Source organism: Pteronotus mesoamericanus, unplaced genomic scaffold (genome assembly GCF_021234165.1).
Source record: "Pteronotus mesoamericanus isolate MK-2021 breed Mesoamerican mustached bat unplaced genomic scaffold, CSHL_Meso_final contig_94, whole genome shotgun sequence".
Taxonomy (NCBI): Eukaryota; Metazoa; Chordata; class Mammalia; order Chiroptera; family Mormoopidae; genus Pteronotus; species Pteronotus mesoamericanus.
Genome location: NW_026555285.1, coordinates 46,594,206 through 46,618,670, shown reverse-complemented (window position 1 = coordinate 46,618,670; position 24,465 = coordinate 46,594,206). Strand labels below are relative to the sequence as shown.

Sequence of the window (24,465 nt, the reverse complement as noted above, 5' to 3'; positions counted from 1 at the left end):
GTGCGTCGTTTCCCTGCCTTCCGACCGATGTCTCCTTTCAAACTCAATGTTCTAATATTTCCTACTTCCTAACAGTAATGATCATTTTAATTAGTTACTAATAGAACTCCCGTGGATTTATGCTTTGAGCAAATCAAGTTTTAATCTTCCTATGCATTTAATTACTGGCATTTGAAAGACATTACGTTGTGGGCAATACTCTCTTGAAATGATGTTGGGTGAGGGCAGAGAAAGAAGCTGGGAAGCTGGCTTTGTCTTTTTCAAGGGTTGCTTTTCTGAAATTAGAAAAACCTATACTGTTGGTGGAAAAGCTTACCACCATAATTCTAGGGAAATGAGAACGTAGTTACCTTCAATGTACTTGTCAAAGGGGATATTCAGTAAACACATCAGCTGTTAAGATGCTCAAAGGCGAAAAAGAAAACTCAAAGAATGTTACGGTATCATCGGATACCATATCTCACTCAGGAGCCACCATTTCTATCAATAACAAGAGTTTTCTGTTTTTGTAGGAAAGGGCTAATCAGCTGAAAATAGATGTTTCCTCTTTCTCACTTCAAGTTTTGTTTTGAATGTTGCAACACAGATTTAAAGTCTAAACAGCTTAATCTCAGTCTAAGTCCTTAAGAAATCTCCATTACATAAATGTTAAATGCTGATTTGTGAGGGGCAAAAAAGTTAGAAACTCCTTTTCCACCAGAATTTCTTATTCTCTGACACGTCTTATTCCACGGTTAATTATAGAAGAAAGAAGAAACGAGCAGGAGGGTGGCTGAGCTGTTTCCTGGCACGGCCCGAGGGGCAGAGCCCAGGCTGGTGACCATGCACCCACCTCCTGCCTCTCCACGTCCATGTTCCAAACGACAATGCCACCGTCACTGCCACAGGAGATGAGCTGCCGTGTGTGCTGCGCGTAGGAGAGGGCCTGGATCTTGTCACTGCGAAAGAAAACAAGGGTCAGCCTCGGCTCCGAGAGCCAGCGAAGGCCCCAAGGGAAGGACACCCAGCAGTTGATGAATAAGCATGCGCACCCCTGAGCCCTGAGCGCAGGTCTTAGGAATTCGCCGGAACTGTCAGCGTGCTGACTGTGCACAGGGTGCTGAGGCTTAACAGGCAAAATGCTTATCTCAGAGGCTGAGGCCCCAGGCAGAGATAATCTTTGTCCATGACCAACGCCTAAGGAGAAAAGCTGACTGTCAAATTGGTTATGACCTCCTACTGGTTCCTTCCCTGATTAAATTAGCTGTTCTGTCACGTGGTCAAGAGTCATGAGTTTCTGTATTTTTCCCTGAGAGGGGATTGAACCCGCAACCTTTCGGTGTAGGGATGACGCTCCAGCTGAGCTATCTGGCCAGGTCATGACACTCTCTTTTATGAAAGGTACCCTTTAAGAGTTTTGGAAGTCATCCATGGAGAGAGAAGCCCACTGGGCTCACCCGACAGACAGGTGCCGTTGCCCACAGTGTGACGACCAATGGGGAGCTGACCCCAGGCACGCCATTCCTTGGCTCCTGGAGTGACTCCAAACCAACAGGAGACTTGAGCGTCACCAGTTCTCTATTTCTCTAGTTTTTATTCCCTATTTACTGATTTGTATTTATTCTTCTTTCTAGTCCATGCATGGCTGACCAGTTATTCCCTCCTGGCGGAGAATTCAGATTTGGGGTCTGACAAGTGGATGATCACTAACAAAAGATTCTATAGAGATACATTTTCCATTGGGTGGGAAAGGAAAGGGACTCTGATTTCTCCGTCATTTTTGTTTGAATACTTTTCTATTTTGAACTCAAATCAATTAAGAATTCTGTACCCCCTGGGACGGAGAGCAGCTCTTTGAAATTTGGATTGGTGATGTTTTGTGTTTACTTTGACCATTGGCTGACGCTGTAGGACTGAAGCTGTTAAGCTCTATGTGTGCTTACAATTCAGCACGGCCTTCATCTTCTGTTGTGCATGGAACGCTTTCCTAGCTTTGGAGGGTATCAATAAATTAGATTATAGCACATTTTAAATGATAAAACTTGTTCTGTTTGGCTTTTAAAGATGAACAAATGCTTTTATAAACTGAATATTCCTAAACTTCTCAGAAAATAAGGAATTTGAACCCCTAACACCTTAAATTTACTAGACTTAAAAATTATTTTATAGAAAATATTAATTCAATAAAATTTTAAGACACCAAATTCATAAAATTAAGGGCATTCTTTGACAAATGAGACTAGTATGATAAGTTTTAAAACACAGCAGTGTCTTTCTCTGATCAGATGATTTCTCCTAAATTTATATAAGATAACGAGCCAAACTAACATTATGCCTGTATGTTTATAAAAAATATAAACTTGTGTTCAATTAAATTGCATATTTTTTCAGATAAACTTTTTATATAAATAGCAATTATTTTTTATAGCATTTCAACTTAGAGGTAATTCCCAAGATCTTCAAGTAACTTAGACTAACAAATTGAGGTAACCAACAGGTAATCACTGGATACTCACCTAGATCATTTCTAAGTTAGAATACCCAAAATTTGATTACAAAGCATATTGTTTATATATATTATATAAATGCTTCTTATTTTTATATTCTACAGACAGGCTATAAGTGAGTCATGTCAATGAACGGGTTAATTTTTGCACTTTAAGGGGATGAAAAAGTGATGTATGAGCCACAGTAGAAATTTATGTGTGCTTGTGAGCTCTGCTCGTCTGCTAAAACGCCTGTACACGATAGACAGTTCTTAATTCTCTATAGCCGCCCTCCTCCCCATTTTCTCTATGAAATATAGGTTAGTTCTTTGGTTAATTATTATAATTAAAATGGGTGGCTACGACTACGCCATGTTCAAATAAAAAAAATACAATTGCATATGCTCTATTTTTGGGGGGCGGGTGGTTATGAGTGGTAAATTTTATTCTACAATTTTTTAAATGTGTATTTTGTAGCAGCTGTATTAAGAAATGTGTGCTCATACGTAAACCGTACAACTGACAGCTGTTTCCACAAGCAAGGTTATGATGATTTATCACCCAAGAGGATTCTGTTGTGCTTTTGTAACCTCTCCCACCCCGTTTTCCCCAGGCCCTCCCTCAGGCAAACACTGTCAGCATAGATTAGTTTGCATTTCCTAGAGTTTCACATAAATAGAATAATACCATATATATATTTCTTAATATTAGGCTTCTTTTACTTAGTGTAACTAAGATTTGTTTTTCTGGTTGGGTGTATCGACAGTTTTTTGTTAAGTTTTTGTGAGCTGTATTTTATTATTTACTCATTCTTCAACTGATGGGTATTTGAGTTGTTCCCAGGTGGGAGTGATTACCAAAAAAACCCCACAAAACTATGTTCTCTGGAATACAAGAACTTGAATGGGCATGGGCATTTATTTCTCTTGGATAAATAGACGGGATGAATCCAGAAAGGCTGGATCGCATGGTAGGTGAGTTTAATTTTAGAGAGAATGCCAAACTGTCTTCCAAAGTGGGCTGTACGGTTTCCATGCCTGCCAATTGTGCAAGTTTTCACTCCTCCAAAACCTCACCAAAATTTGGTACGATTAGGCTTTTAAAGGTTAACTGTATAACATATGCACAGCAGCATTTGATTGCAGTTTTAATTTGCATTTTCATAATAACTAATGATGTTGAACATCTTGTCACGTGTTTCTTTGTATATGCACTTTCTGAAAGAAAAAGCAGCTTTGTCTTAAAGCAGTGGTTGTCAAACTTTTTGGTCTTGGGACCTTTTTACATTCTTAAAACTTATTTGAGGACACCAAAGAGCTGTTTAAATGAGTGATAACTATCAGTATTTATGGTATTTGAAACCAAAACTGAGACATTTAAAGATATTGGTTCATTTGAAAATAGCAATGATGAATCCATTCCATTTAAATAAAAATAACTACTTCCCAACAGAACACCCGATGGCAGGGACGGCACTGCTGAACATCGTTACAAGGCTTGCCCGCGTCTGGCTGAACAGGGGAGCGCCCGGTGCGCACCTCCTGCTGCAGGTGTTATGATGCTGCTTATCATGCAGCCTCGGAAAACAACCCTGCATACTCTTGAGAGTGTATGGATAAAAAAGACAATTCTAATATAAAGTATAAATTTTTTCCAGAATATGAGAGAAAATGAGCTATTTTATGTAACTCAGTAAGATATAGAAAACTGCTATTCCTGCAAATGGATCTTGTCCAGTGAAGATGCAACCAATCCCCACGCCCCGCCCCTCCCGTGGCAGTGGCCGGCCGGGACTCTGCTTGCGGTCATTTCTACGTCCTCCATTGCCTAGGAACGTCATCTCCGCTGGATTTTCCTTGGAACTGGTTGTAACATTTTACTATTTCCTGCATGAATTACTGAGTAATATAAAATCTTTGAAATATAGTCATTAAAAAAAAATCAATTGTTTTCAGTCTGTCCAGTTAGTTATTCCTTAATTTCAAAGTCTGGGGTGCCACCTTTCCAACATTCAGGCACAAGAAGGAAGATCTATCCAGTTGAACAGACTCATACCCCTGTGATCCGAATGGCATTTCGTTTGTTAAGTATCCTGATGCACATCAATGATCTTGTAAAACCGAAATAAGCTCCAGAAGGAACTGCACTGCCACTCGGAGCTGGCAGCAGTCGACAACAAACGTGTAATTTATGGGACTCCAGTACTGTTAACATTCCAGCACAGAAGACGGAACAGTGATGAACACTGGATTCCAAGCTTTGCAAGGAAGCTGCTCAGGACTCCCTGATTTAAGGATTCACAATACAACCCACCCTGCAGTTAAAAAGGCGAGAGAACATGGCCAGGTTCACAGATTAAGGGCTTTAGAGAATAAAGGATACCTTCTTCTTGCAGTCCTGTTTCACCTGACATCACTGTAGCATTTACACTAGAAAGCATTTCAAAACTGGTCACTATCCACGGCCGAGTGCTCCGCGCAGGGATATGCGAACGGCTGCAGGGCCGCGTGAAGCCCACTCTGAGAGCCGGCAGGGCCGCGGCACAGACCGGGACGGCGTCCTCCCCTTCTCAGCAGCCCTAGACGAACATGCGTCTGATGATCAGGCCCAGCTACACGATTTGGGGAGGGGGGCAGCCCAATGCAAAATGAAAATACAGGGCGCTCTGTTAAAAATTAGTTAAGAGTCACGTGACGGTGACAGCAGCACAGGAGACCGAGTGTGCGGGGCTGCGAAGCAGGGGGCCCTGTGCGACCGACCGCACAGGTCGTGGGCCCGTGAAGCCGGGCCGTGTCTGACGCTTCTTCAGGGAAACGGGAAGTGAAGCCATTATCCTCTTTACAGAAACAGATTTTCAGGCAAAGACTAACATCTGCCCAAATGTCAACGTAGCTCCTCTTTCATCCCCTACTAGCGGGGGAACTTAAACGTATAGCATGTTTCATTTCTTTGATGCCAAATCCTAGGTTACTTGGGGAATATCTAATCTTGGTTTTTTATATTCAGAACTCTCATATTCGTAAGTTCCAAACCTCAAAGGAACAGAGAGGCTTGTGGGCTCCCAGATGACCGCTCCCGAGGGTCATCCCGCACCAGAGAGCTCGCCAGGAATCCCTGGACCACAGCCAGCCCGAATCTGCACGCAGGGCCCCTGTCTGGGAACGCTGAGCATCAGCAACATCCCGTTGTTTAGGGGCCAGGCTGGAAGTTCAGACCAGCCACTGCCCCGCTGTCCACTTTCAACTTCCTGGAAACACTATTTAGTTCATGCAGGCCTGTCTTACGCCACCTCCTGACCCCGAGGACCACGGGAAACTATCTCCTGGGCTCCAAATCAAGAACGACTCTCCCACTGAGGCCTCTCACTTTCCAGGAAAACTGACAAACTGCCCTGCCTTCACCTTCCTCTCATACTTCTAGCACAGCTCCATAGCGGCAGGGACTATTTTCTCAGTCACCTTAGTGTCCCAGGTGCCCAGCACAATCTAGTCTGTAGAGAGAGCTCGGTAAACATTTGTTGAATATGTTATGGGTAGAGGGAGTGGGTGTGTGTGGCAGCGTTTCCATGGAAATGCTAGAGTCAGAGGGAAACTGTAACCAGATCCAAAACTGTACGACGGAGTACTACTCAGCTGTAAGAAAAGGCAAAATACGGCCATTGTGACAACGTGGATGGACCTTGAGAATACTATGCTAAGTGACACAGAGAAAGCTAAGAACCACATGATTTCACTCATCTGTAGGCATAGGACTGAAACCTGTGGACACAGCCAGCAGCGTGGTGGTTCCCAGGGAGGGGGGTATGGGGGGGGCCTCACATGGTGACGGCGATGGTCTGACTGTGGGTGGTGGGCACGCGGGGCTCAGTATACAGACCTCAGTCACAGGGGTCGCCACCCGAAACCTATTAACCAGTGTCACCCCGATAAATACAATAAAAATAAAAAACGTTTTTGAAGAATTGTGATTTTTATTAACAAGAATCATTTTAACTGCCACTTATTAGCCTTACTCTCGTGATTATTTGACACATACTGCATCGTGTTTGTTTCTTGACAACAGCTGCAGGTTTTCTTTCCGGCACTACCCTCCCGGCAGAGGCGAGAAGATGGAGGACCAGTGAGAGGGGCTGCCGCGCCGCTGGCAGAGGCTGGGCTGGTGGCCGCTCCCTGGCCCTTTTTGTAAGATTCTACCCTCTATGAGAACTGTAGTTTCTAATGCTTTTATTTATTTTGTCTTTAGCTAAGTATTTAAAAATAGGAAAGACCTTCCTTCCCCTCTGTCCTAACAGTTCTTTAGTGCCACAGTGACAAGCCCTCCTGTATCTCAGATTCGACAGGAGAGCCTTTGTACCTCACGACCCTTGCCCTCCTCTGCCAAACGCAGACGAAGCTGTGCGGGAGACCTGTACGCGGAGGCAGCCGGGGGCGGGAGGGGCTTGATGGAGTGGGCAAAGCGGGGAGAGGGGGACATCTGTAATAGTGTCAATATTAGAAGTGGAAAATAAAAGTTAAAAAAATTCGCTCACTTCCTTTTATAACTTTACATACAATTTACTTGATAGAAGACAGAGAAACACAACTTCTATGTATATGTACGAACAGCCTATTTATTCACCAAAAGGCTTTGAGGAGGCTTATAACAAAAGTCACACACATGGTAAGACCAGGAAGAGAGGACACAGAGCTGGGGCGGTGACAGCAGGGAGCAAGCACCCAGGCCAAGTGTGCCAAGGGTCATGGCCGTGAGCAGGCCTCGGGCAACCGGCACGTCCCAAGGAGGGACCATTAAATTAAATGGCCAGAGAGTCTCAGAAGCCCAGGGGAACACTGTTATAAGAAAAATTAGAGTCATAAAGTTGGTCATGCAGTGACAGATATTATCTGAGACTAAGAAAGGACCTACAAGCCCAAGCACCGTAACTGGATTTAGCAAGTGGGCACGGGACAATAAACGTCCAGGCTCGCGCTTCGATAATGCCCACCCAACCGGTAACTGGCTCCTGACAGGCACAGCTGGTCCTTGGAACTGAACCTCTGCTTTGACTTTCCCTTCACAGGACCAGCAGCAAGCATGTTCCCTTTGCCGCAGGGAACAGGACTACCGAAAGCTCCCAGTGCAGGAAAGAGCAGGATTGAACCACACCTTCTCCACTTTTCTCTCCTTGGACTCGGATACAGTTTTGCTATCGCCAATCACACCAGTGCTAAAGCTCTCTCTGCTTTGAAGGGACTTTTACCCACAAAGTCAAACCGGTCACCAGATGCTGCTGAAGGAGGCCTGAAGCGGCACAGCCCGGGACAGACACCGCGAGCGCTGTTCCCCTGCCCCGGGGCTGGGTGCTGCCAGAGGCGGCGAAGGCCGCCCCCCACCCTGAGGGGCGGGAGCTCGGTCTTGCCTGCCCCCCCCACCCCCCCCCCCCCCCCCCCCGTCCCCAGCTCACCAGTTTGGTCTCTGATTTGGAGATCTGCCTACCATTAGCCACACTGGGGAAGGTGGGAAAGTGAGTCAGCGCAGTAGGAGAGCAGGAGGGGCAGCCTCAGGCCTCAAGCGAGCCTCTTTGGCCTCTGAAGTCGAAACAAGGCAGAAAACATCTCCGGGCATGGTGGGGGCCACGTGTTACTCAGTCTCCATAGACCAGTGCTGGATACAAAGAAGCTTCTAGATAGCTTTCTTAGTTTGAACTGCAGGAAGCTTTGGGAGACTTCTTCCGCTATTAGCCAGAGTCTGAGGACGGCAGCTCAGTTTTCTCACCTGAATCACGGCATCTGGCTGCTGCCTTTCCAAGGGTATTGTAAGATGAAACTGAGGGGGCTGTGTGTGCTGAAAGCTCTTCCTGGAATAGGAGGCCGATACAACAGTCGCGGAGATGGACCAGCAGCCGGCTCCGGGGCCGAAGGCTGGGCAGCTGGGAGAGCAGGCCTGGGGCATCTCCCGCCCGGCTGGTGCCCTTGCCCCTCCCCCGCGCCTTCCTTATCAACCCCACCCTCCTGCCCCCGGCTGTCCCGGGGCTTCCCGGCCCCACCTCAGGCACTCCGACCCACTCCGACAGGTCACACAACTGACGCAGAAGGCCTTTACACCCCCAGCTCCCTGACGCCAGGGCCACGCTAGCAGGCGAAGACCGGAGGACCCCTGTTCTCTTTGTTATTCGGCGGGAGTCACATCGAGCACCAGGCCAGGCCGTCCACCACTACTCCCGTGGAAGGCCAGTGCTGGCCGGGGGCTCGGCCCCACTAAGGCCGAAGGGCGTGACGCTCTCCGGATCAACTCCAAGTACCGTCTGTTCCATTTTCTAAACGACCAACTCTGTATTTCTTACTTAGACCCTGGAAGACCTACTGGTTTAGGTGTCCTTTTTCTGGGACCGAGCGGCTGTATCTAGAGTTTACAGCTTTGCTTGTACCAGACAACATCTTCCATGAGACACTCAGCTGGTGTGGAGCACGGTGCTGCCTGCCCCCCGCCCCGCGCCCACCCATGGGCGGTCACGCAACTGCTTGTGGTGTTTGTCCACCACTGTGTGAAACGAAGCTGCTTATAACCTCCTGGGAGTCAGTCCAACGTTCAAAACCTGCCTTTCATTTCTCTGAGAGCGCCCAGGGCGATGGGATTAGATAAGGACCAGGTTAGAGAATGACCGAGTGTATTAAACGGGACTGTGTTCGGCTTCTCTTTCTGCCCTTAACAGGGACGATGTCAACCCCTTCTACACACACGTCACCTTGTTATGGAAAGAAGTATCAGGGAGTGATTCCTCCAAGGAGTCAATGATAAGGTTCAGGTGGCCCCAGAAGTGAGCTGTGGCCAAACAACTGGTCTGTTCTCTCATGTGGGAAACGAGGGCTTAGTAGCCACATGTCTAAAACCAGACTCTAACTCTAAAATAATCATTTGTGCATGGGCCCTCTGAAACTGAATTAGTTCGATAATCCTACACTGTAGCTTTAACTACCTAGGGGGCTCTTTTAAAACGAGCGTTTCCAGGCAGATTTACCCGTAGAGCTAATGGGGCTTAAAACCAGCAGTTCACGGCGCATTCCTGACCACTGCGGAGGGCGCCCTGGAGCTGCTCTTGTTAGCGTTTTGAAAGCTTCTCAAGTTGAAAACAGTTCAGAGTTCTACAGCAGATCTGAAATTCTTTCCCGCAATTGGACCCGACTGCCTCCAGGGACTGTGGGCAGCACCGAGTAGGATAAATCCCAGTGTGGTCTGAGCTTCACCAGCAGGGAGCCGCTGGGGGCAGGGATGGGGGGGAAGGGGGGCTTGTCACCAGACACATGCCCCAGCTCCAGACCGGTGACCCGCGTCTCCAAAGACAGGGCCCAGGAATCCACTTTAAGTAGATTCCTCGGGGACTCTCTGTGCACAGCAAGTTTGACAGCTGCTCCAAGGAGACAACAAGCCTTCTCTGCTTTTGCTCTCAGCCCCCTGAACTCTGTCCTGAGGAAGAAGAGCCTGATAGGCATCGAGGCGGGTACTCAATAAAAACTTGGTGCAGGACAAAACGTGCTGCGTAGGGAAGAGTATTATCTCTCCCCTTTTCCTTCAGCTGTCAGGAATCTCGAAACCACGTTTGACCTCAACCACAGAAATTCTGTAACCCCTCATGGCTTATACTTTCAAGCCCTTTTGCTTTCGCTCTCAAATTTTTACTCTTATATTCTCCCTGGTTCTAATTTTTATCTTTTATTTATTTGCTGCCATTGTTTTCTTTTATGGTCCTTGCAGACAAGGACTCACAAATCCTCTGTGGAATAAAATGGGGTATAAATAAACATAGTTATATGCAGATACAAATCAAAGTGGCCATTATTTGCTTCCCTGCCATGTTCCTTCCCATGCTAACATCCTGCCACGGAGACTGGCCCACACTCCTTTGTCCCAGCGTTCAGCTGCGAATCTTTTCTCAAGAGTTCTTTATAAAGCACCAGTGGTCTTACTTGTGTCCTTGGAGCTCGATGGCGGTTCCTTTTCTCCCACCGATGTCCCACATGATTACAGAGTGATCGGAGCTGCCTGAGAACAAAACTCGCTGGACGGGGTCCCAGCAGAGAGCAGTCACCCCACCTGTGAGACCGGACAGAGCTGAACGTTAGCCACAGAGCAACAGGATTGTTCACCAATGAAATGCGAATGCAAACGAGTTAGGATCCAGTGCAGTTTCTGGCATACAATAACGTTTTTGTTGAAAGAACAAATAATAAGTCCCCAAAGAGAAAAAAATTGGCTCTGAGAATAAGAGTTCCACACTTTAAAGCACTTTTTCCCCAAATTTAAATGTACCATAAAATCAATTACTATAAAGACCAACGAGAAATTGGAAAGACAATTAACTGATCTTTAAGCAATAGACATAATTCTCAGAAGTATGGAAAATACTGTGCTGCTTGGAAATATTAGCCACCTTTTTTTTTTTTTTAACCGCAGTCTACCTCCTACCCAGACAAGAATAGGTGAGAAGTTTATAGGGTTTTAAAAAGCTCAATTAGATTTTGTAATCATGAACATCAGCAATAATTAGACTGAGATATCAGAATTTAAAATTTATTTCCTCTCTTTGGAAATTTAACTTTACAGATTCAGGGCAAACCAGGAAAAAAGGGGATGCCGCTGAGATGGCCGCGACCGCGGCCGACAGTACCGGCCTGGCCAGTTCCCGCGTCGCCTGCCTGGGCCCCTTACGGGGCCCCGCCGTGCCCTGCGCAGTACAGACGCTGGTTGTTAGCATCACTCCAGCGGTGTGGCTATAGCATGTAATGCAGAGTGTCTTCTCTGGCCATACGCTGAAGCCCACAAACACTTAACAATGTGAAAAGCACTCATTTTTTTGACATTTATTGAAAAAGAGTAAAATTTAAAGTTCTTTAAAAAAAAAAAAGACAGTATATTCTGAAAAGAACATAAAATAGCTTCTTTTCTATTGGAATCTGATGTTTTAGGTTATAAATTTGTTCTAATAAAGTGCTTCACTTTAAAAGCTTTTAGGAAAGTTTCTCTTACATAATTGTGCGAGATGATTTCTTTTTCAAGATCAAAAGGAAAAAACCCTCCACTATTCTGAATTTTGCTTAATAGTGTCTTCCCATACCTGCACAACATTCTGCTTGTATTTAATATATAGTTCTGTCTGTGTAATTATCTCCTTTTCCCTCACCACTTCCTGTCCCTCCACCCCCACTTACATATACACACAGAGACACACACGTAGACAGACACGCCACAGGACCAAGCACAGAGCCAGCAGCAGACAGGCCCTAGTATTGTCTGCTGAATGAATGAACAAGCAGATGAATGAAAACACAAAAGTCATTTTTTTTAATCCATAAATCTTATTTGGAACTCCTCCATGATGCTTACTTGGTTAGCCTTTCAGTGCTAACTATTTCCTTCTTCTGCAGAACTCCTCTTTTTCCCTGCTATTAAACTCCATGGTTATACTTAACAAAACAAAACAAAAAACCACCCTTCAGTAGCTGGCCACATACTAGTTGAGGATATGCATTCCGTTCTGCGAAACACGTTATTAATTTCCAGACAGTACCCGAATGGCGTCTTTTGTTAGACACCCGAGGCAGAGCCACCTCACTGTCCATCTGACTGCACGGCTGCTTCCAAGAGCACAGCTGCTGTTCTACCAGGACCACGCTCCCCGGGCCCTCTGGCATCTAGGGCACATGTGGCCAGTGCTCAGGAGGCAGCCCAGGAAGTACGTGGGAGTACCAATAATTTGCATCTCTTCAGGCCCAGGCCGGTAAGATGTCCCCTTCCCACTTCCTCCTTGTGGACGCCAAGACTGCAGGGGCTGGCGAAGCTGCACTGCAGAGGGAGCCTGGGGCCCCGGGTCACCACACGGGAAGGGCCGGAGGTTAGCGGCCCCGACACGGGACTGATCCATGAGCGAAAAACCAACTGCTGCTGCGTCAAGGCCCGGAAATGCTGACAAGTACTTGGTGGGGCAGTGAGCTTTACCTGGTACAAGGCCATGTACATTTTGGACTATTATAATAAGGCTGGCCCAAGAGGAAGGTGAGAGTCACCAAGAGCTTCATAAATGTCATACGAATGAAAAGAAGTTACTAGTTTAGACCATTAATATGGATGTCCAGTATTTAAACAGAATTTAGCCTCCGAAGCAATCCATCATAAACTCTGAATGGGTTTTTCCTCCAAAATGCATCTTGACTTGGAGCACTTCGTACCGCCTCTACTGCTATCTGGGTATGAGCCACTGTCATACAAGGAAAAGTAAGAAGTACGACACACATTTTGCTGTAAAGGCTGTGGACGAGAACGACTCTCTCACACGCTGCTGCTGAGCATGCAAATCAGCCAGGTCGGGCAGGTCACGCCTAACAAAACGACGTGTGCATTCAGCTTATCACCCTGCGATCTCACGTCTAGGAGTTTGTCTTGAAGGCTCTACTGTCCCCACTGCCACCAAATAATACAGAAAATACACATGCACAAGGCTTTTCATTTCAGCATTGTTTGAAATAGCTAAACACTGCGAACAACCTCAGTGCTCCTGCAAGAGAGCGGGTGCATAAACCACGATGCGTTCGCAGAGCGCTGTGCAGCTGTGAAGGGGGATGAGCGGCTCTCGGACGGACAGAAAGTGACTTCCAGGATGGACTGTAAAGTGGAAAAGACAAAGTGTAAAAGAATTATTTACAGTATGCCACCTTTTATCTAAGAAACTAAGGGTGAATGAGAAGTGGAAGAGATTCGTTGACAGCAGGTTTCGGGGAAAGGCAGGGAAGAAGGGAGGAAGGAGAGCGACACTTCTCGCAGCAGGTTTTTGTTTGGCTCTGAGTGTGTTTCACATTCTCATAAACAAGTAACTAATTACAATCAGTGAGTGTGCGTGCACACGCGCGTGCGGTGGACCCACAATGGAATATAAGTAGGAACAAATGAACCCGGCCACATTACAAGTGAAGGGTATACCCCCACGAATGTGGGGTACGGGAGAAGTGAGGAAAGTAACTTTGGGAAATGTTAATAAGCTAAATATAAAAAGATTTGTACACAAAAATAGCACTCTAGTTAGTAGGTTTGTATTTCACATGTGGCAGGAGAGTAAAACGCTGGGAAAATTCCTGGGCAAGTGGAATGGGGCAACTGAGAAGAAAATTAAACAAGGCCAAACAATCTGAACAATTTAACAGCCAGCTGGTAAATCGCAAGACCTTATCTTCCCCAACTAAGGACACTTGACAGTAAATGGTTTACAACTCTCCTCCCTGACCAGGGAATACATAGCTCAAATCTCCCTGGTCTGGGAAAATAGAGAACAGAGACCCAATTAATGCCACTTGTGCCAGCTAAACCCAAGGACAGATGAAGTCAGGGGAACAAGTAACAAACACCCCTTAGAGCCAGACAGACCCAAGATAAAAGTAAAACTGTACAGCAGACCAGAGACTGAGCCCAAACTCCCCTCTATGCTCATTTTGACACATCAGCATATTAAAGAGGCAGCTGGAAAGCTGACGGACATTCTGCTGAGACCCTCCCCTAAGATTCTTGCCTGCAGGAAAAAAACCCTCTCAAAACAAAGACCGGGTGGGACCTCGCTCTAGAGCAGCCCACGCTCCTTCTCAGGCAAGAACTTCTTACCTCCTCCTAGACTGGGGGTCCCCAGGAGAACTGCAGCTGGGGAGCAGGGGGCAGCGGCGGCCTGTCCCCGGCTGACCCCCCGATCCTGTCTCCAGGGTCCCCTCTTCTCTGACTTCCCAGGGAGCTCACGGCAGCCCCGCCCTGGCTCACTCCTTTCCTAGAATGTTTGTAGGGAGCCAAAGCAGAGCACCGCCTGGCCTCGCTCCTGTTGCTTCTTCCACCCTAAGTCCCTCCTTTGTCTCACTGTCCCCAGCTTTAATAAATGCACTCTCAGAACCACCTGGACTCGTGTTGTGACATCGTCCCTACATGGAGTCAAGAACCCACACTTGACAGGCCCGCCTGAGGCAGACCCGCTCTGGGTCGGTCCCTGTCTGGTAACAACAGGGCTATGTGTTAGATAGGTTAACAATTCTTAAACTATTCAATGTGTATTCTAGGATTAACTGAATGAATACATTGAGGATAATGAGAGCTGAGTTTCTTACTATTATAATAGGAGTTACAAATAAAAGGGGGAAGGTCAGAATGATCTCTCTGGTGTAGACTAGAATTGGACTTACCAGTACAAAAGTCACACACAAAAAAACCAAACCCAGAAATAGTTACAGCTGTGTGAGTACACATATATTTTTTAGCTGTCTACTGAGAGGGCCTAGAAGCAATGACACCTCATTACCAATGAGAACATACAGCACCCAGATTTTGGCTTCTAAATACTCTTCACTAATAGAAGGAACAAGGGCTGTTTGGATGGCTGATGCTAGGACTGAGGCAAGCAGTGTACAAGCTGAGTGGGGAACATCACGTGGTACCAAAAACTAAGGCGTGCTCAAAAAATGATGGAGACAAGTGAAAAAGGACACAGGAGTCAATGTGAAGGGGTTCCCAATGGCCAAATTTGGGACGATTTGAGCAACAAGATAAATAAATGACAGTAGAGGGTCCTCGCACATAGAAATTAAAAGAACTTGTCAGCCTATTCCAGTATAAACAATTGAATAAATAAATAGGGAAGAAGAATTAAGTTTTTCCTTATGGTAAAATTCCAACTAAAAAGTGTAGAAGGAATGATAATAGAAAAAAACACAACTTGGCAATCACCACAGTCATACGTGTTTCTGGTAAGAATCATCAATGAATACTAAAATTATTGGGTGAACATATAAAAAGAAACGGAATATTCACATAGACTCAAAGTGTTTCCTTATAAAATACTTACAAATTCCAAAGGGTGATCAAAGTGGAGAAACCTGCAGACTCGCACCCTAACCAAGTGATCAAAGTTAACATCACCAGCAACGGGAAATCAGCAGCATGCGCACCCTGCTATGACGCACTCCATAAAAAGCACCATCTGAATTTAACTACAAGGAAATAGCAAACAAACTCAAATGAAGGGACATTCTACAAGGGAGGGATATTCTGGCTAGCATTCAAAAATGCCAAGGTCCTGAAAGACAAGGCAAGACTGAAGAACTGTTCCAGGCCAAAGGACACTAAGAAGACACTGTAACCAAATGCACTGCATGGTGCTGGCTTGGATCCTGAACCAGGCAAAGGACAGTGTGATAACTGGAAAAATGGGGAAAAGGTCTGTAGATTAGAGAATACTACTGTATCACTGTTAATTTCCTTATTTTGATTTTTATACTGTAATATTCAAAGATGTTAACATTTGGGGAATGTGGGGAGGATGTACAGGACTCTGCGCTATTTTGCTAGTTCTTCAAAGTAAAAAATGATTTCGAAATGAAAAGTAAAAATTAAGCAAAACAAAAAACCCAACAAGCCTAGGACTGTCCTAACAGCCTCCCACAAGGTCGCCTTGCTTCCACCCCTGCTCCGGCCGCAAAGCCATCACCCAAGGACGCAAAGCACGTCAGGCCACCCCAGGCTCCCGTGGTTCCCATCCCACTCGGAGTACGGCCTGAGCGCTGTCCACGCCTTCCAGGGCCCTTCGGCACCCAGCTCTGGCTCCTGCCGGCGGGCTCCCCCGCCTCCGCCATCCTCGCTCCGCTCTGGGCGCGCTGGCGGCCCGCGCGTCTTCCATCACACGAGGTGCGTTCCCACCTCGGGTCTGCGCGCTCTGCTGCCCACAGATTACCACCGGCTCGTTCCCTCGGTGGCCCCCTCTGCCTGGAGTGCGGGCCTGCCTTTTATCATCTAAGTAACCTGTTTTCCCTCTTCAAGGTGCCACTCCGGAGCCATCTCCTGCAGGAAGCCTTCGTCCGGCCCCCAGACCCCCAGTCTCGGTGAGGATGCCCGCTCCGGGCTCGTCTTATTGTCACACTCACCCACCGCAGCAGACTTCACTGGATTCGAAACCTGTTCCTGCCGACTTTAGGTGCCTACGGCCTGGCACACGGGAGGTGCCCCATAAAGGTTTACTCACCTGGGCTGTGAATGGGTGGCAGAGAGGAATGGGAGGACAATAAACCAGAGCCATAAAGCATCACTCAGGGGCGAGGTGATCGGCAGAGCCTGGGGGTGGGGGGCCCGCGGAAGGCGGGGCCCAGAGAGGGAGAGGAGCGTGGCTGGCTGCACACCTCTGCCTTCCCAGGCGGGAACGTGCAGCTGTCAGCTGCCTGACCAACAGTCCTTTCCACCGAACGCTTCTGGGGGCAGGGGACAGCACCTCCTTCGTCGAGGTGGCCCGCACTCTGCAGCGACGCGGACGCCCTGCCCTCCGGCTCAGCCCCACAGCCCGGCCCTCTCCGCGCCCTCTGTAACTCGGGGAACGAGAGCCGTGCTGCCAGGGTCGCGGGCCCCAGGGTGTATGACGTTTTACATGACAGAAGTCATCTCTGCCACGTTGCCTGACTTCACTTCAGACTACGCCGCCTTTCCACCCCTCCCCCATCAATGTTTCAGTATGTGCTTCTCCCTGCCTTTGCCCGCCACAATATGACCTATAGGGTAATTTTGAACATAAATTCATTCTTAAAAAAGGCATTTAATCATTATAAAATCTGTATTATTAGTCTCATAATTGTAATATTTAATGGCTGCCTAATATCCCAACACATGAACATACCTTAATTTATTTAACGTGTTGTTAGATTTTTCTCAACTTTTAAGTATTGTAAATTTTGCTAAGGTGAATAGTTTTAAACGTAAAACTCTGTTCACATAGGAACTGCAGCAGCTGCTTTCCTCCTGAATGGTCTCCTCACATCCATTCTTGTCCCTAATCAATCCACTACCCTCTGCTGTTGGGGGTTTGTTAAAATGGAAACCCAGCTTCCCGCCGCCCGAGAGCGCCCCGCGAGGTTCTTTCCGTGGCGGGAAAGGCCCCCTGCACCGCCGCTCGCTGGCACCCAGCTGTCCTCACTCCCCACTCCAGGCTACACGCCGTCCACACATGTGGGGCCTGGGCTGTGCTGCCCCCGGGGGTCTCCTTGCTCCCTAGGGTGTCGTTTCGGCACGGCCTCCTCGGAAGGCTCCCTTCCACGGCCGGACAAGCAGAGGCCCTCTGCTGCGGTGGCCCAGCATGACTCCGCGCAGCGCACGGGCTTCCCAGCACAGGCTACGCCCAGCTCCGGGCTGCCCGCAATGGTTAGTTTAATGCTGGTGTGCCGTGGCTGGGAAGGCGAGTAAACCAAGCATCACGCTCGTTTCCACCCACGCAACCCAGCTCTCATCACAGCCGGATCTAACGCCCTGACCGACTCTTGATGAAGCTGTGCATCTATCGCATTTTCTGTAAACTAGGTTGAGCGGGAGCCTCCACTGTAAACAAAAATCATGGTTTCTATTTGAATCTCTACACTTGCACTGAGCTATCTTTCCTTGTTTTTGTTACTTGTCACAATTACCTGTTACTTTCAATAATTCCCCTAAGAGTTAATAAAGAAGTTTGCCTCTAGTTTCATAAGGATGAAATAAATCCTTACAAAGCCCCCTTTTCCAGGATTGTGCCTGCCCCACCCATACAGGGCCCTCTCAGGGTCCAGAGTGAGCCGACTACATTGGAAGAGCTTGATAATGTTTGGGTCACCATGGAATCTCTTAGACATCCTTGCTCCACCTTTAAATGAGTGGTGCTGTAGCCAGGTTGGCAATGGGTAGATACTGCTGTCCAGGAATAAGAGCAAGTTAAATATGCCACCTGCTACATTTGCCTTCAGGGTCGTGACCTTCCTGGGCCGTGTCCCTCAAGGGTCCCTCATGATGAAATCCTATGACAATGCTTTGAACATTTTGAGGAAAATAAAACACAGTGTCAAGGTAACATTCTGTAGAACTACCTCCCAGGACAGGAAACCCTTGGGCCACATCCAGCTCCCCTCCCACCGCGGGAAGCAGCAGCTACTCGCCCCTTCCTGCCTTGCAGGCAGCAGCACAGACCCCGCGCACTCTCATCAGCCCCCATGGGGTGAGCGCACAAGGTCAGGCTCCACGCCTCCTCGGCGTAGCCCCAGCCTGGGACCGGCCTGGACCTTGGGCCTGCGGGGCTCACCGCCTAAACTCTGACCGTGGGCCCACCCCCTCTTCGCTTTCCCGTGACCACGGCCACACGCCCAGGTCCCAGCTTTCCCAGGACACTCTATACTTGCTGCCAAAACCCTCTTTTAACTTGGATCGAGTTGGCATCTTTGCCTAAAGACAACGCTCTAATGGTTTCTCACTGACCTGCACGAGGCCTGCCGTGACCTGAATGGACCCTCGCGTCCTTTCTGGCTGCCCCCGCCTCCAACTCAGCGGTCCAGCCGTCCGCACAGCTCCTACACGTTCTGGAGAGCACCACTCTCTCGCGCATCTCCACGCCTTGGGCTACGCTGGTTTTCTCTGCCTGGACTGCTCTCTTTTTCCTAAATTCCACACATACTCCTCCCCGAAAGACCTTCACTCCAGCTGCGGCCCGGGGTGCTCAGGGCAGGGGGGGTGTGCCCGGACCGGCCCCCACTGCTCCGCGCTGGAATGGCTGGTTTAGCTTCTGTCTCTCGCACTGGGCCCGGGGGCAATTGGAGGACAATGGCTGTGCTTTTTATTTCTGGGACTGAGGGTCGTGGCTCAGGTCACCCCGAGAGAGCACGGATGTAAAGAGACGAGGGTCCAGGGAGAAACTCCCGGAGCCCACAGAGGGGAGGAGAAAGGGCAGCTGGAAGAGCGGAGGGGAGGAGCGCGTGCGCCCACGGGCCAAGGGGCGCGGGACAAGAAGGACGCGAGGGCCCTGGGAGACGCGCGGGGAGGTCCTCATAGGGCGCGGGCTGAATGCATCCGCGGGACCGGCCACCAGCAGGCTGCCTTGGGGAGCACAGGATGCGCGGAGTGATGAGACAGGCCGCGTGCGGCTGGCTGGAAAGGAAAAGGCAGGTCAAGAAATGGAAGCAGCTGGGAAAACGATATTCTTTCCAAGCACTGCATTCGCTACAACACGGGGATGGTGCTAAGGGAAGCCAGCCAGTTGGAAAACAAATACCGCGATGCCACCCCTGGGCGGCCCGTGGAACAGTCGGGGGTTCGCAGACCCGGAAGGCCGCATGCTGCCTGCCCGGGCTGCGGCGGGGCAGGGCGGGGGGCGGGGGCGGTGCTAGCTTTGCAAGACGAAAAATATTCTCTAGGTGGACGGTTGTGACACTTGCAATACAATGTGAATGCACTTAATGCCACTGCACACACAGTTAACAATGATTAAAATGGTACATTTAAGATTATGTATTGTTTACCACAATATTTTTTAAAGAGAAAAAACATTGCTGTTAAGAAAATTGCTACAACAGAACATGGACCAAGAGGATTTGGGTTTGTTTCTGTAACAGGCAAGAAACTTTGGCATGTTAGTAAACTGAGAAGGGTTGGCCCTGGAGGGAGAGCGGGCAGCAGGCTCCTGCCTGAGGCGGAGGGGCATGAGATGGGGGGTGGGTTAGAAGTTTGTGGCGGAGGGACTATGGGTGGGCAAAAAAATAATTTTTTTTAAAAGCTTCTACCTGGCCCTGGCCGGTGTGGCTCAGTTGGTTGGGCATCACCTGATCAACTGAAAGGTCATGGGCCCGATTGCCCGTCAGGGCACAAACCCAGGTTGCAGGTTCGGTCCCTGTACTAGAAGCGATTGATTGGTGGTTCTCTCACATCTATGTTTCTCTCCTTTTCTTTCCCCCGCCCTTTCCCTCTCTCTAAAATCAATAAGCATGTCCCTAGGTGAGGATTAAAAACAAAACAGTTTCTATCTGATAATGATCTATTTTTCTTTGGAGGAGGAGGAGGCTGGAATGGGAGGGGCGGGGCGTGGGAAAGTGACAGACAGCTGCGAAAGCGGTGAAGGAAAACGGGAGGCGCGCCCTAAGGATCTGCAGAGGGACCACGTGGCCGGATTCTGTGGCCGGATTCTGAGGCCATTCCTGACTCGGCTTGGAACGACCTTGCACTGGGCCCTGACCCCGTGGCTGCCAGCGCAATAAGAGGGCATGGAGAGCCGGTGAAACCGGGACAAAGCTCACCCGGAAGGAAGCACAGAGGGGCCCTGAGCTGAGCACGCTGAGAAGCGCACGGCTGAAGGGACGCGCACCTGGGAAGGAAGGAAAGGTGGCGTGGAGACCGGGCAGTGAGGGATCAAGGTCCAGACTTCTCAACTAGGACGAGGGCAGGTGGAGCTCGCAGAAGGGTTTAGGGAAGTGAAAGATTAGGAGGAGGCTGGAGTTCGCAGTGAAACACTGAAGTTTAAGATTCCTGAGGGGGAGGGGAGTTCTGGGTCCCGACCAGGCCAGGGTTGGCCAGGGTGTAAGTGGCTAAAAAAAGAGAAATCCAATCAGAAAGAACTGGGTCCTGCCCACAGGGGATGTGTTTCTGTGTATTCTTCCTCCCAAAGGCAGAGATAATAATGCAGGCGATCTTTTAAGAATCTTTTCCCCTGGATTTCATATTCTCACTTTCCTTTCTTTCCCTTTAGGAAATCCCTTAAGATCTAAGTACTATCCTATTTTATACCCCCAGTCACCCACCTTTGTTCTTACACGTCTAAACTCAGTGTTAACCTTGTTCTGTACTCAACCATGGGTGTCATCTGTAGAAGCCCATTAAAAAACCACAAAAACAGGCAGTGACTTATTTTCCAAGGTTAACATCACATATTAAAAATACTAGTAAAAAATTAATCCTCATCACCACTGTTCAAGACCTTCAAAGCCTACATGTGGATATTTTCTATCACTGTACCTTGTTTAAATGACTCTGAGCAGACCCGTAACATCAAGGAGGCCTTGGGTTTTAACCTGGAAGGAGCCCCAATGGAAGGGCACTTAACAATGAACTTTACCTTTTGATGCAACCTGGCTACCCAAAGTGAACATATTTATCATTTCACTTGTCTTGGAAGTGGGAGCCTGTCTTGCCCACATCTCCTCGATCCAAGGAGGGCAAAGACAGCCTGAGGCAGCGGTCCCTTTGGCTTTTGGGGGTTTGCGCCGTTGCCGCATAGTCTCACACAAGGTCTCGTTGACATGTGCCAATGCTGGCTTTCTCCAGGGCAGCGTGACAAAGAACCAAATCACCGCATTTTGAAACAGATGGATCCCCCTTTTGTTTGGCCCAATATTGAAAACTTCTGACATCAGAGCTCACTGAATTATTCTGAGGTCAGTTACGTGCGCCATGTGTGCCTCTGCGCAAGCCCAGGGCGCACCGGCACTTCCACCCTTGTTACCCGAACGCCAGACCTTACGGCAGGTGCAGCACGCCAAGCGGGCAAGTAGCGCGTGGAGGTTTGCTTTCAGTCCCACCTGTGTGTCCTCTGAATGTTGTGACCAGGGTGCAGCTCTCTTGCTCCAGTTTGAGGATGGTTACTTGGCCTGAATGGTCACCAATAAACACGTGCCGGCTTTCAACATCAAATCTATCATGTAAGCATTAAGGATTGTTTCTCAAAACTGAGTGGAGGGGTTTACAAAAGTAATAAATGAGGACAACTTGAACACAACGCTGAAAGATAAAAAAGTGGACATAAAATGAAAAGACACAGTATTATTGGACAGTAAGACTCAATGTGATAATGATGTCGTCTCGCAACATGAATTAATAAATTTAATATAATGCCTATAAAAATATCAACATGTTTTTTTCTAGAGCTAGATATGTTAATTCTGAAGTTTATATAGAAAAATAAGTAAGAGCCAGAAATATTCTGAAAATAATAGTAATATGGAATGTGATGGGCAAGGCTAGCCCTATCAGAGAGTAACACATGTTATAAAGTCTCTTTAATGAAAAATGTGGTACTGGTGCATAAATGGGCAAATGGACCAATGCAACAGAACAGGAAGTCTAGAAATAGACCCTACAGCACATAGAAATTTGCTTCATGTCTAATAAGCAAAGGTGGCTAATAAAGGTGGCTCTTCAAATGGTAAAAAAAGATGGAATAAAGAAAAGATAATGGCACAAACTGGACAGTCATTTGGAAAAATTAAATAGGATTTGTATTTCACAGTATATACCAGGACAAATTCCAAGTGAATTAGAGCTCTAAATATAAACAATTAAAAATGTGAGTTCTAGATGGAAGAGTTCCTTTATAACCTTGGAGTGGAAAAAGCTATTACTATTCAAAAACACAAACAAAAAATACATAAGCAAAGCCAAAAGACCAACTGGAAAAAAATATCTGCAACTTAAGTCACAAAAAGCCCCAATCCCTATAAATATATATAAAGAGCAATTAAGAAAAAGGCTACAGAAAAATAGGCAAAATATATTAATGGATAAGAAATGAAAATGGTGCTGTGCAAAAAAGCATTCCCCCAGCGGGCCAGGCTGCTCTCCGTGGAAAGGCTGCCCAAAGCCTGGCACAGCATCTGGGGGCTTGGGTCCCAGGAGCCCCCCCAATAACAGGCCAGAGTGGCTCGCTGGCCACAACTGCACAAACAAGATGGCTCACAACAGACACCTGCTTTCCTTCTGGGGGTCCAAAAGGCTGGCACATGCCACGCGGAGGCTGCCCACATAACCAGTCCCCAGGAAAAATCCAAGGTGCCGAGATTTCCAACTTGACAATGCCTAGCAATCCTGCCTCTAGAGAGCTGTGCCCGAGATACCTGGGCCAAAGTTCAGAACGCGCACGACTGAGGCTGTTCACTCCCTGTGGCCAGTGGAACAGCTGAAGCTTGAAAACAACCCGAAAGTCATCAAACAGAGACTTAGCCAATCACCTGCAGTACACCCATGAAATAGAATACTATGCAGAGGGGGAGAAAAAGAACCCCCATACCACAAGCAAATGGATGTGGGGTAACTTTCAGGATACATTACTGAGTGGCGGAAAAACCAAGATATGTGGAAGTTTATGTGCTATGCCACCTGTGTGCAAAAAGGGAGAAAACAAATCAAAGTGTGTGTGCTTATGTTTAGAAAAGGAAGCTCTGGAAGAGTAAGTCAAGATCTAACCAAAAGGGCTGCCTGTGGAGGAGGGAGACAAGCTGAGGGACGGAAATGGGAGCGAGACTTCTCATTATGTAGTTTCCGCTTTGGAATTTTGTAATTATTTTACACATTAGATATATTTATAAAATTAAAAAAAATTCCCCAAATTGACAATAATGTAAAATTAGTATCAAATTGGTGATAGATAAAACCACATAGATAACAATTATTTCAAGCGATTCTAAAACACAGCATTTTGACTGCGTCCTCTGTAGAATACCGTCTAAGGAAGAGAACTGTAAAGAAATCTAAAATTGCATTCAGTAGTCTTGTTATTATAATAGCATTAGTATTATTTTAAAACAACATAGATAAACCATAGGACAAAGCAAATGAGGAATTGTGTTAATGTGTTAGGAACCAAGATTTTCAGCCCAAGATAAAAGAATCAAGTAGAAAGATGAAGTAAAAACCTTTTAATGTTAAATCTGAATTAGAAATATTATACACAATTTATTTTCTTTTGAAAAATAAGGCCATATATTTTCTAGCTATCTCTAAATTCTAAAAGCAGCAGCTGCTTCCAGAACCAGGACAGGAAGGTACAAGATGAACTTGCCAAAGAACAAGGAGGCTGCCATAAGCTACAGGGCTGTGTCAAAGAAACACAGGGATGAGTCGCGTCTTACTAACCTAACCCTAATTCCACTGCACTTAGAGGTTGCGTTCCAGTTTAGTTTACAGCTTGAACAGCCTTCCCTCCCAGGCTCCTTCCGCTGGTCTCTCCCCTTTCACCTCCCAAAAGGCTCTAGAGCACGTAGAAGGGGGAAGGCAAAATCTTCTTCAATTTTCTTCGACTTCGCCATTTTGAATCACTCCTTGCTGGATATACCCGAATCGCTTTTACTAGAGAAAAACACATTGCCTGTGTAGGTTTCACATTAAGAACCACCCTTTAAGAGCTAATGGGAGATGTGGCCACAGTTTCTTTTTTAGCTTTCTACCACCTTCTCCTCCTACC

At 47.4% G+C, this 24,465-nt stretch overlaps 1 protein-coding gene across 2 annotated transcripts in view; it reads right to left on the bottom strand.

Moving 5' to 3' along the window:
• The window catches only part of WDFY2 (WD repeat and FYVE domain containing 2), a 124,438-nt gene that overhangs the window by 7,806 nt on the left and 92,167 nt on the right, over positions 1 to 24,465 (bottom strand). For both annotated transcript variants that reach the window (XM_054586497.1, XM_054586498.1), the window contains exons 6-8: positions 21,809 to 21,921; positions 10,409 to 10,535; positions 833 to 938 (exon numbers count right to left, since the gene is read on the bottom strand). In XM_054586497.1, coding sequence (XP_054442472.1) covers positions 833 to 938; positions 10,409 to 10,535; positions 21,809 to 21,921 — 346 coding nt within the window. The remainder of the gene's footprint in view (positions 1 to 832; positions 939 to 10,408; positions 10,536 to 21,808; positions 21,922 to 24,465) is intronic.